General features: G+C 34.2%; 1 protein-coding gene across 1 annotated transcript in view; it reads left to right on the forward strand.

Moving 5' to 3' along the window:
• Positions 1-11,986, forward strand: part of ADAM18 (ADAM metallopeptidase domain 18) — a 168,758-nt gene that overhangs the window by 62,815 nt on the left and 93,957 nt on the right. The window contains exons 8-10 of the mRNA XM_007935064.1: positions 3,928-3,999; positions 4,201-4,367; positions 5,129-5,210. Of these exons, the coding sequence (XP_007933255.1) occupies positions 3,928-3,999; positions 4,201-4,367; positions 5,129-5,210 (321 nt within the window). The remainder of the gene's footprint in view (positions 1-3,927; positions 4,000-4,200; positions 4,368-5,128; positions 5,211-11,986) is intronic.

The following is an 11,986-nucleotide window of genomic DNA, read 5'->3' on the forward strand; positions in this document are numbered from 1 at the left end:
TGGGATAGCATTGTAGGTAGGCCACACCCCTGGGGAAACTCCCCTTGGGCAGACCGGCCGCTCAGAACTCAGTCATGTGATCCATGATGGGAACCACCACTCACAACTGGAGTCCAGCCAAGTTGACACATCTTCAACTATCACAGATGGCAAGATTTAGTCTTATATACTTTGGGCATTGTATCAGGAGGTACTGGTACATGGAGAAGAATATCATACTTGATAAAGTAGAAGGTCGCAAAAATGTGGAAGACCCTTACTTATATGAATTGACATACTGGCTGCGAAAATGGGCTTAAATGAGGATGGCACAGGACTGGGGATTGTTATATTTTGTCATACATAGGATTATTATTATCAAAATTGGCTTGAAGATATCTAACAGCAACAACATGAATAGTCTGCATGCATTAACTTCAGGTGAAGATATTTTTAAGAAATTGAGAAGACATTAATTTAGTGCAACCTAAAGTGAGATATTCTAATATGTGTTCCAAGTGATGGTCGTAAAAATATGTGTATATTAGAAAGTGGCTTTGTTGGAAAATTAAGCAAACTTTTGAAAATGTAAAGTCTATGGTTAGTAATGATACTATGCACCAGCAGGTATTTTGTGGAAAATATTTGAAACTACCATGTGTTAATTAACCAATGGTGTGAACAATGGACTTTATATGCTGTTTTTTGTCTCTTTAAAAAAAAAGTTGTGTTAAAATATACATAACAAAACATCTGCAAATTCAATAATTTTTACATGTATCATCTGTGACATTGAGTACTTTCTTTATGTTGTGTATCCATTACCACTATCATTTTCTGAATTATTCCAACACCATTAACAAAAACTCTGTGCCTTCTATGCAATAGCTTCCTCTTCTCCCTCTCTTCCACCTTTTATAATCAGTAATAAGGATTTTTTTCTATCTATCTCTTTCATATCCATATTTATGGATTGATACCAGTATTTGAAGCAGTTGTTTGTATGAAAACATGTTTTGAAACATGTAATATAATGAGATGACAAGTATTTCATCTTCCAAAATGTGTTTTCTTATAAATAAGGACTACCAAAACTAATATTAATTTCTGACCTTATGATTTCAAAAGATTAACATTTGCAACCTATTTTGATATTCAGGCACAGCAACTTTGAATCCTAATTAAGTAAAGTACTCATATTCTTCTTATTAGTAGACATGCATTTACTACTCTTACTCAATTCCTAATATATTTTGAATGCTATCTCTAAAATTTTCCAAAAATTTGTCTTTTTATTTAAGTATATTTAAAACATCTTTCATTTAGTCTCATGGTCCACAAAACCTACACAATTTACTGTTTGGCTTTTTCAGAATCAATTTTCTAACTCCTGATCCAATACATGGAATTTACCCTTAAAAGGTGGACCATTTCCCTGCCTCAGATTTGTGCCTGGGTAGTTTCTCTTTTAATGCAATGTTGTTGTTGTTATGTACCGTCGAGTCATACCTGACTCATAGCGACCCCTCCTTGGGTTTCCAAGGCAATATCACTACGGAAGTAGATTGCCCAACCTTCCTTCCAAGGAGCAGTGGCTGGTGGGTTTGAACCACCAGCCTTCTGGTTAGCAGTCAAGTACCTTAGACACTGCCCTACCAGAGCTAGCAACTTCTTATAACCTGTTTATAGTTGCCACGTGCATATGCAGTCCTATCCTTGCCAAGTAGAAGCAGAGAATTCTTACATAGAATTTTTGAGTCTTGGTTTATCTTATACACTTCAATACTTTGCTTAGCATATTTCAATTTCAGCTGCTTCAGCAGAATAAATACTGATCTCCACTCCACTATGCTCTCTTTGGTCTATGTTGTTGTTGTTGTTATGTGCCGTCGAGTTGGCCCTGACTCATAGCGACCCCCTCCTTGGGTTTCCGAGGCAGTATCACTACGGAAGTAGATTTGCCCCATCTTCCTTCCGAGGAGTGGCTGGTGGGTTTGAACTGCCAGCCTTCTGGTTAGCAGTCCAGTGCCTTAGGCACTAAGCTACCAGAGCTCTTTGGTCTATAGTTCACTGGAAAGTTTCCTTATCCAGAGTCTCAGAATGATTGCGGAACTAATTTCATGATTTTGGTTTTTCTAAAGAGTTTGACTTCTGACTGTTGTCCAATGCCTGAAAACAATGGCCTCCTATTTTATTTAGTTTTATAGATATTTACAATTCAGTACTTATTTCACCATTGTGGCCAGAAGTGGGAAATGCTGTTTTTCTTTTTAAAATAGAATTATATTGCGACTTCCTTTTTATGGTCCAACATATGATTAATTTTGGTAAGTGTTTCGTATCCATTTGGAAAACATTTGTGTTAAAATATACATAAAAAACCTTTGCCATTTCAGCAATTTTTAATGTATTTTTCTGCCCATGTTGGATACTGTGCTCTATACTTATTATTTATATCAATTATTTTAGGCATTTTGTACCAGCTGTCTTACCTTCTCTGAATTTTTGTCCTTATATTCTATCAGTTGTTAAGAGAGGTGTATTACTGCCATGAACTATTATTGTGGCTTTCTTAAATTTTTCTTTTATTTGCATCAAATTTGCTTTACATATGCTGATGATACTTATTAGTTCTAACCATTAAGCTTTGTTAACTCTTCCTCAGATACTGACCATTTTATCCCTGTGAAATAAACTTCAGAGCTAGGGATAGCATCCAAGTTATCATGGCATTTAGTATACGTAATTCTGTTTCTGCTCTTTTATTATCTTGAGAGAATTTCCAAACAGATTTTCATGAATAGGATTTTTTTCTTGTTTGTGTGTTTCATAGAGATATACTTCATATATCCAACACCTATTAGATCGAGTGTTGTTTGTGTTAGAAATACTATTTTTGTCTGGGATATATTTAATTTCAATTAAATTAATGGAAACACACACTTAATTTTATAGGAGCTCTGGTGGCGTAGTGCCTAAGGTATTTGACTGCTAACCAGAAGGCTGGCGGTTCAAATCCACCAGCCACTCCTTGGAAGGAGGATTGGGCAATCTACTTCCATAGTGATATCACCTCAGAAACCCAAGGATGGGTTGCTATGAGTCTGATATTTAATTTCAATTAAATTGATGGAAACACACAATTCATTTTATATTACTTCTTTTTATCAACATCTATAAGCAGCACATCTATTTAGTGAAATATTCTAATTGTAGGTGAACAAGCTATAAAAATTTCTGAATTTGGTAGGATATCTTATTTTCAGTTTGTAAAACTGGTAGTTTTTGGCAGAGATAGACTTCATTAACAGGTGTATTCAATAAACCTCCAACTTTGATTCCAAGTTCTCTCAAGAACTTGCTAATTTTAGAAAACACTATCTTTCCTCCTTTTATTTTGATAATATTGACTTACTATATTAGTTTTTTACTTATTCTTTATGAAATCTTTTCAATAATTAATTCTACATTGTTTTCTCTACACATCATTGTATTAGCTATGCTTTCTCTTATTGATGTCTACATTCCATTTTTTTTTTCTGTTTCCTTATTTATTTACTCTTTTTTATTCACTAAACATACTTTGATTGTCTCCATGTCACAGGGAATTCTAGCTCCAGGCTTTCCATTATAGTTAGTAGGAATAGTTGTTTAGTGGCCCTTGAAGAGTTTAACTATTTCTGCTTGACAGTTCCTATAACATATATAACAAGTAAAAATCTATTTTGAGTGTTCCAGGTATGATTCTGTTTTGCATTGTTTTTTCCTGATGGTTACCCCATGTTTAGTGTCCTTTCTTTTTCTTTTCTTTATTATAAAAATAATAATCTTTATATAAATTGTTTGACAAATCCTGTCATTTTCCTGCCTTCTGCCATCAAGATATATTCAACATCCAAAATATTGTTATTAATTGGATTTTAAAAGAGTCATAAATTTGTTTTTCAGTATGATTATATGGGATCTGAAATGATGACTGTAACACAGAAAGTTGTCCAGATTATTGGCCTTGTTAACACTGTAAGTTTTTATTTATACATATTTATAATTTTACATAAAATCTTTTAAAGTGATTTGCATTGTATCATGACACATTAATGACTTAAAAGGTTTCTACGACTTTAACACACAAAATACTCAGCTGAACCTTTTCTTCTTTTTTTATGCACTATTTGGATGTAATACATGCTTCAATACATGTATCATTACTCTTACTTTTAGATGTTTACACAGTTCAAATTGACTGTTATACTGTCTTCCGTGGAATTGTGGTCAGATAAGAACCAAATTTCTACCAGTGGGGATGTTGATGATATATTAGCAAGATTTTTGGCATGGAAACAAGACTATTTCATCCTACAGCCCCATGACATAGCATATTTACTTGTGTAAGCACAATGTTCTGCATTAGTAAGTAGATATACATAAATAATTCCACTAAATCAGTTATTAATACATTTATTGTGTTGTTTGATATTCTAAAGGATTCTTTGAAAATTTAAAATAAAATATAGCTACTGCCATTAAGGTGATAAGGAAAAATATAATAAAATAAATAATAGCAAAAAGTAGTTATATAACAATATCTTTTAAGAGTATATATTATGTGAAAAACTGCATTTATTTAACTTTGATGATATCAACTGTATTACTGAATACATAAAACTCTTAATAATGATGTAAACATTGGTACTATTCTGTAAATATTACCTGTGATTGTATTATTGCCTTTCATGTCTGCTATTTGACTAATAGGGCTTTGTGTGTGTGCTTATAAAATATTTAATTAAAAAAAAAAACTGTTTATTTTCAGGACAAGTAAGGTTTCTTCTTCCACAAATTAGAAATTTATTTTACTCTTTAGTAACCAAAATGCTTAGGGCAAAATATAAGGCAAACTGAGGAGAATCTGAGATATCTGAAATACATCAAAGCTAAGACTTAGCTAAGGAAATAAAATTGATAGTAAGAAAATAAAATACTCTTTTTCATGATTTGAATATTTTACGTAACTTACTAGATATTTTCCAGCTTAGAGCCTGTATGTTTGCAAAATAATTAATAAAATTTTATGGAAGGAAGACTTTAGTAAATAGTTAAGTAAGTTTTTCTGTATGTTAATAAAAAAGGAAATAATATAATGATATAGTTACAGGAAACGTCCTAAATATGTGGGAGCAACATTTCCTGGAACAATATGCAATAAAAGCTATGATGCAGGTATTGCTCTGGTATGTAATTTTTATCTTTTTTTATATTTCTGTTTTCTGAATGTTACATTATAGCTGATAAATACTATTTAAAATTGCTTAGTAGTCTATAAAAATATTTTTCTCCAATTGTATATTATTATTTTGTTGGAATAAAAATATTTGAATCTCAGAAATTTAATTATAAATTGTAAACAAAGAACATAATATGAACAGAAAGGGTAAAAAAATGCCTTTTTCAGAAGTTCTTTTTATACCATTCTGAGGAGCTCTGGTAGCATAGTGGCTAAAGCACTTGACTGCTAACCAGAAGGCTGGCGGTTCAAACCCACCAGCCACTCCTCGGAAGGAAGGTTGGGCAATCCTACTTCCGTAGTGATACTGCCTCGGAAACCCAAGGAGGGGTCGCTATGAGTCGGGGCCGACTCGACAGCACATAACAACAACAACAACAATGAACACTGGTTGCAGATCCAAGTAGAATGACATCATTAATCACTTCAATTTTTTCTCCATTTATCGTGATGTTGTTTATCAGTCTTGGTATAAATGTTACCACCACAGTTTAGATTTCTAGCTCTCCCCTGCTTTATGATATAGTTGTTTTAAATATTAGTTGTAAGTACATTTAGCACCACCAAACACAAAATTATAATTTTTCTTTTAAACTATGAAGAATAATTTTAAAGCAACTCAAGTGGGGAAGAATATTTTATTCTATTTTACCATAGTTTTACTCTTTCTGTTACTGTTTCATCATTCCTGATGTTACAAATTATATTTTTATTCCCTTTCTATCTGAAGAACTTCCTTTAGTCATTCTTTTACAACTTCCTGTAGTCAGTCTTTTACACGACTATGTGGCTGACAACATAGTCTATTAATTTTATTTCACTTTGTTGTGGTTATTATTAGGTGCTGCTGAGTCAGCTCTGACTCATAGTGACCCTGTGTACAGCAGAATGAAACACTGCACGGTCTTGCACCATCCTCATGATCCTTGCTATAACTTAGCCCATCATTGTAGTCACTTTGTGAATCCATCTCATTGAGGGCCTTCCCCTTTTTCTCTGATCCTCCTCCTTACCAAATATGATACCATTCTCCAGGGGGGATGGTCCCTTCTGACAATATGACCAAAGTAGGTCATTCCAAGAAGCGTTTGGGCTGCACTTCTTTCAGGACAGATCTGCTCATTCTTCTGGTACTTTTCAGCATTCTTCACCAACATCACAACTGAAAAGCATCAACTCTTCTTCGGTCTTCCTTATTCATTGTCCAGCTTTCACATGCATATGAGGTGATTGAAAGCACCATTGCTGGTTAGGCGCACCTTAGTCTTCAAAGAGATGTCTTTGTTCTTCAGCTCTTTAAAGAGGTCTTTTGCAAAAGATGTGCCCAGTGCAAGATGATGTCTGATATCTTGACTGCTGCTTCCATGGGTGTTCATTGTGGATTCCAGTAATATGAAAACCTTGAGAACTTCAGTTTTTTCCTCCATTTGTCATGATGCCGCATTTTGGTCCAGTTGTGAGGATTAATTTTCTTTATATTAAGATGTAATCCATACTCCAGACTGTACTGTTTAATCTTCATCAGTAAATGCTTCATGTCATCTTCACTTTCAGCAAGTAAGATTATGTCATCTGCTTATCACAGGTTGTTAATGAGTCTTCCTCCACACTCTTCTTCATATAGTCCAGCTTCTCGGATTATTTGCTCTGCATACAAATTGAATTAAGTATGGTGAAAGGATGCAACTGTGACACACTCCCTTCCTGTTTATTAAACCATGCATTATCCCCTTCTTCTGTTCAAATGATAACCCCCTCATCTATGCACAGATTCCTCATGAGCACAATTGAGTGTTTTGGAATTCCCATTTTAGTCAATGTTATCAAAATCTGTTATGATCCACATAGTCAAATGCTTTTGCATAGTCAATAAAACACAACTAAACATCTTTCCAGTATTCATTTCTTTCAGCCAAGACTCATCTAACATCAGAAATGATAACTTCATTCTACATCTTCTTCTGAATCCAGCTTGCATTTCTGGAAGTTCCCTGTCAATATATTGCTGCAACCACTTTTGAATTATCTTCAGCAAAAATTTACTTGCTTGTGATATTCATGATATTGTTTGATAATTTCCACATACTATGGGATTACCTTTCTTTTTAATGAGTGCAAATATGGATCTCTTCCAGTCACTTGTCCAGGTAGCTGTCTTCCAAATTTCTTGGCATAGACAAGTAAGTGCCTCCTACATGATATCCCTTTGTTGAAACATCTCAAAGGGTATTCCATCAATTCCTGGAGCCTTGTTTTTCATCATATCCTTCAGGGTAGCTTCAACTTCTTCCTTCAGTACCATTGCGTCTTGATCATATTCCACCTCCTGAAATAGATAAACATAGACCAATTCTTTTTAGTGGGTACCTAAGTGTATTTCTTCCATGATCTTTGGATGCTTCCGGAATCACTCAGTATTTCACCCATAACATCTTTCAATATGGCAACTCAAGACTTGAATTTTTTTTTCTCTCAGTTCTTTCAGCTTGGGAAATACTGAGTGTGTTCTTCCCTTTTGGTTTTCTAACTCCAGGTCTTTGCACATTTCTTTATAATACTTGGCTTTGTCTTCTCGAGCTGCTCTTTGATATCTTCTGCTGAGTTCTGTTATCCTGTCATTTATTCCATTTGCTTTAGCTACTCTCCATTCAAGAGAAAGTTTCAGAGTCTCTTTTGACATACATTTTGATCTTTTCTTTCTTTCCTCTCTTTTTAATGACCTTTTGCTTTCTTCATGTCTTCATGGATGATGTTCTTGATGTCATCCCACAATTCATCTGGTTTTCAGTTGTTGGCTTCCATCATCAAATCTGTTCTTCAGATGGTCTCTAAATTCAGGTGGGGTATAATCAAGGTCATATTTTGGCTCTTGTGGACTTGTTTTAATTTCCAGCAGCTTCCACTTAAACTTGCATGTGAACAATTGATTGTCTGTTCCATAGTCAGCTTCTGTCTACTCCATCAACTCTTTCCACAGACATAGTCAATCTGATTCCTGTGTCCTCATGTATAACCACCATTTATGTTGTTGAAAAAGGTATTTCTAATGAATAAGTCATTGGTCCTGCAAAGTTCTATCATGGGATCTCTGGCATCATTTCTATCACCAAGCCCATATTTTCCACCTACTAGTGATTCTTCTTTTTTTCCAACTTTCACATTCCAATCACTAGCAATAATCAATACCTCTTGATTTCATGTTGGTCAATTTCAGACTGCAGAAGTTGGTAAATATGTTCAACTTCCTTGTCTTTGGCTTTGGTGGTTGGTGCATAAATTTGAATACTAGTAGTAACTGGTTGTCCTTATAGGTGTTTGGATATTACCCTGTCAGTGACAGCATTGTACTTCAGGATGGACCTTGAAACATTCTTGGTGAGGATGAATCCCACACCATTCCTCTTCAATTTGTCATTCCCAGCATAGTAGAGCATATGATTGTCTGATTCAAAATGGCCAAAACCAGTCCATTTCAGCTCACTAATGCCTAGGATATCAATCTTTGTGCATTCCGTTTCATTTTTGACAACTTCCAATTTCCCTACATGTATCCTTTATACAGTCCACATTTTGATTATTAATAGATGTTTGCAGTTATTTCTTTCCATTTCAAGTCATGGCCCATCAGCAACTGGAGGCTCCAAAAGCTTTACTCCATCCATGTCTTTAAAGTCAGGTCTACTTTGAGGAGCCAGCTCTTTTCCAGTTGTATTTTAAATGCCTTCTGACCTGAAGGGCTCATCTTCCAGCACTATATCAGACAATGTTTCTGGGCTATTAATAAGGTTTTCTAGTAATATATCAGACAGTGTTTCATAAGGATTTCACTGGCCAAAGTTTTGAGAAGTGGATGGCCCCTTCTTTCTTCTGCATCTGTCTTAGTCTGGAAGCTCTGCTAAACCTGACCACCACTGGCAACCACACTGATATTTGATATACTTGTGGCATAGCCTCCAGCCTCATAGCAACATACATGCCAACACAGTACCACATACTGACAGACAAGTGATTAATTCACTTTAGAATGTCTTCATTTTATTGTTCTTTATTCTTTCCTAGGAATATTTTTGCTGTATGTAGAGTTGTGAGTTGATGGTTTTTACCTTTCAGCATTTGAAAAATATAGTGCCACATTCTTTGTCCACTATTATTTCTTATGAGAAACCTTTGTCATAAGACAAAAATAAATTATTTTCATTATATTTTACTTATCAGTTATTTAATTATTATATATTTGGCCATGTATTTATTTGAATTTTTTCAGTTAGAAGTTTGCTAAATCTATTAAACTTGTAGCTTTGTCTTTTGCAAAATTTGAGAACTTTTCAACCATTTTTCCTTCAAATATTTTTTTTTAGCTTTGCATCTTTCTAGAGCTGTGGTGGTGTAGTGATTAAAGCATTGGGCTACTAATGAAAGGGTGAGCTGATTCAAAACCACTTGGTGCTCCACGAATGAAAAATATGACAGTCTACTTTCTGGTGGGGTAGTGCCTAAAGCATTTGACTGCTAACCAGAAGCTTGACTGTTCAAACCCACCCATCCACTCCCTGTAAAGAAGGTTAAGCAATCTACTTCCATAGTGATAGTGCCTCAGAAACCCGAGGAGGGGTCACTATGAGTCAGATCTGACTTGACGGCACTGCATTGCATTGGGTTGCTACTTTCTTAAAGATTTGGAGCCTTGGAATCCCTGTGGGGCTGTTCTACTCTGTCCTATAGGGCCACTATGAGTTGTAATCAACTCTTTGGTGGTGGGTTTGGTTTTGATTTGGCACTCTTTCTCCTCCTCTACTGGGACATTGATGAATGTCAGATATTTTGTTACTGTCCTAAAATTCTCTGTACCTCTGTTAATTTTTCCAAGCTATTTTCCCTCTGCTATTCATATGAGATAATTTAGATTTAAGGAGCTCTTGTGGCATAATGGGTAAGGTATTTCGTTGCTAACCAGAAGTTCAGCAGTTCACACCCACCAACTGCTCCATGGGAGGAAGAAGAGGCAATCTAGTTCCCCAAAGATTTACAGCCTTGGAAACCCAATGGGCATTGCTGTGAATTGTAATTGACTCAATGGCAGTGGATTAATTTATATTTACTAATGTTTAAATGCATTGTGTGTAAACATATACACATACAACATATCTATTTGTAATCTGTAGTATGTGTAGCGATACTCTCTTTCTGGCAACTGTTATTAAAAAAAAAAAAAAAAAAAGCTGCCATCAAGTCAATTCCTACTCATAATAACCCCATTGGATTTTCAAGCTTTTAAATCTTTATAGCAGTAAATTGCCTCATTGTCCTCCTGCTTGGAGGACAAGTTTGAACCATTGACCTGGTTAGCAACAAGATGCCTTACCCACTACACTTCTAGAACTCCTAATAACTGATATTAGATTTTGTTTTTCATTTTGCATTAATTATTTGTATCTTCTCTCCTTCTTGTATGCTATAAATAGAGGATTGATAATGTTTTTTGATCATTTCTGTTGCATGCCAACACTTATGGAAGTTCAAGATCATGTCTTCTTTTCCTGAGCTGGTATTAAAAGTCCAGCTTCTGGTTTCTACATAGTATCTAAGAACCTGATGTTTGGTCCAAATATCATCTCTCATGTTCTGCTTTGGTTTAACACCATTTCAAATTCTGACACTGGATTTTCCCTTGCCTTTAAACTCTGTAATTACTGGTTAACAGGAGTTGATACCTCTTTCACAACCTATTTTTTTCTACATCCTATGTTTTCATTCAAAGTATGCACACACTATATTCTTTTTAAACTATGCATTGATTATTTTATATTTACTGTATTATTAATTAAATGGTGTAGAGAAATTTGAAATTTTGAATAATTTTTCTCATAATAATTAAAAGGATGAGAGTACATCACAATACTGTTACCAAAGTGAAATAATACGAAGTGTTCTGCTACTCTGCACTGTCACTAACTTTTTAAAATGATTTCACATTGGATGTTTCTGTATAAATTTTGTCTCTTCATTTCACTCATTATACCCCAACATTTTAACAAGTCTCTTTCAAGCACCATACTACTTACTATTCATATTTTTGGCTCATTTCTCAATTAATATTCAACTAGCATGTCAATCAGACAAATAGTTATGCCTCATCCAAACATTCTTTATTACAGTACTCATTTGCTTCTTAGCACTTTTTATAAACTGTGTTTAGGAAGTATATTGTGAATTTACTATTTATTGTCTTTCTCTCTTTTTATATATAAATTAGATTATAAGTTGTAAATGTGGACAAATTATATTTGTTTCATAAATACCATTATATACCCTTCATCTATCATAGTGACTCACAGATAAGTACATTGAAATAATATTTATTAATTAGATGAATTGTATTTGATAATAAAGTTAAATAAATCCATCAGAAAGATTAAATGTTCGATGCTATGGAACTTAGACTTACTGAATTTAAAACCAAGGAATGCCAGTATTTTGACTACTTTTAACAAAGTTTCATGCTCCTTTAAATAATTAACTAGCACAGATATTCATATCTACCACACATCAAAATAAATTATTATAAAACAATGTTCAGTATAAAGAGTATTTAAATATAAATAAGTTACTTTTTATAGGAACAAACATTTCAAGTTGTTGTTGTTGTTATTGTTGTTATTTGCCATCGAGTCGGCCCCGACTCATAGAGACCCCTCCTTGGGTTTCCGAGGCAGTATCACTACG

This window comes from Orycteropus afer, unplaced genomic scaffold (genome assembly GCF_000298275.1).
Source record: "Orycteropus afer afer isolate SDZICR_OR568_19922 unplaced genomic scaffold, OryAfe1.0 scaffold00024, whole genome shotgun sequence".
NCBI classification, from domain to species: domain Eukaryota; kingdom Metazoa; phylum Chordata; class Mammalia; order Tubulidentata; family Orycteropodidae; genus Orycteropus; species Orycteropus afer.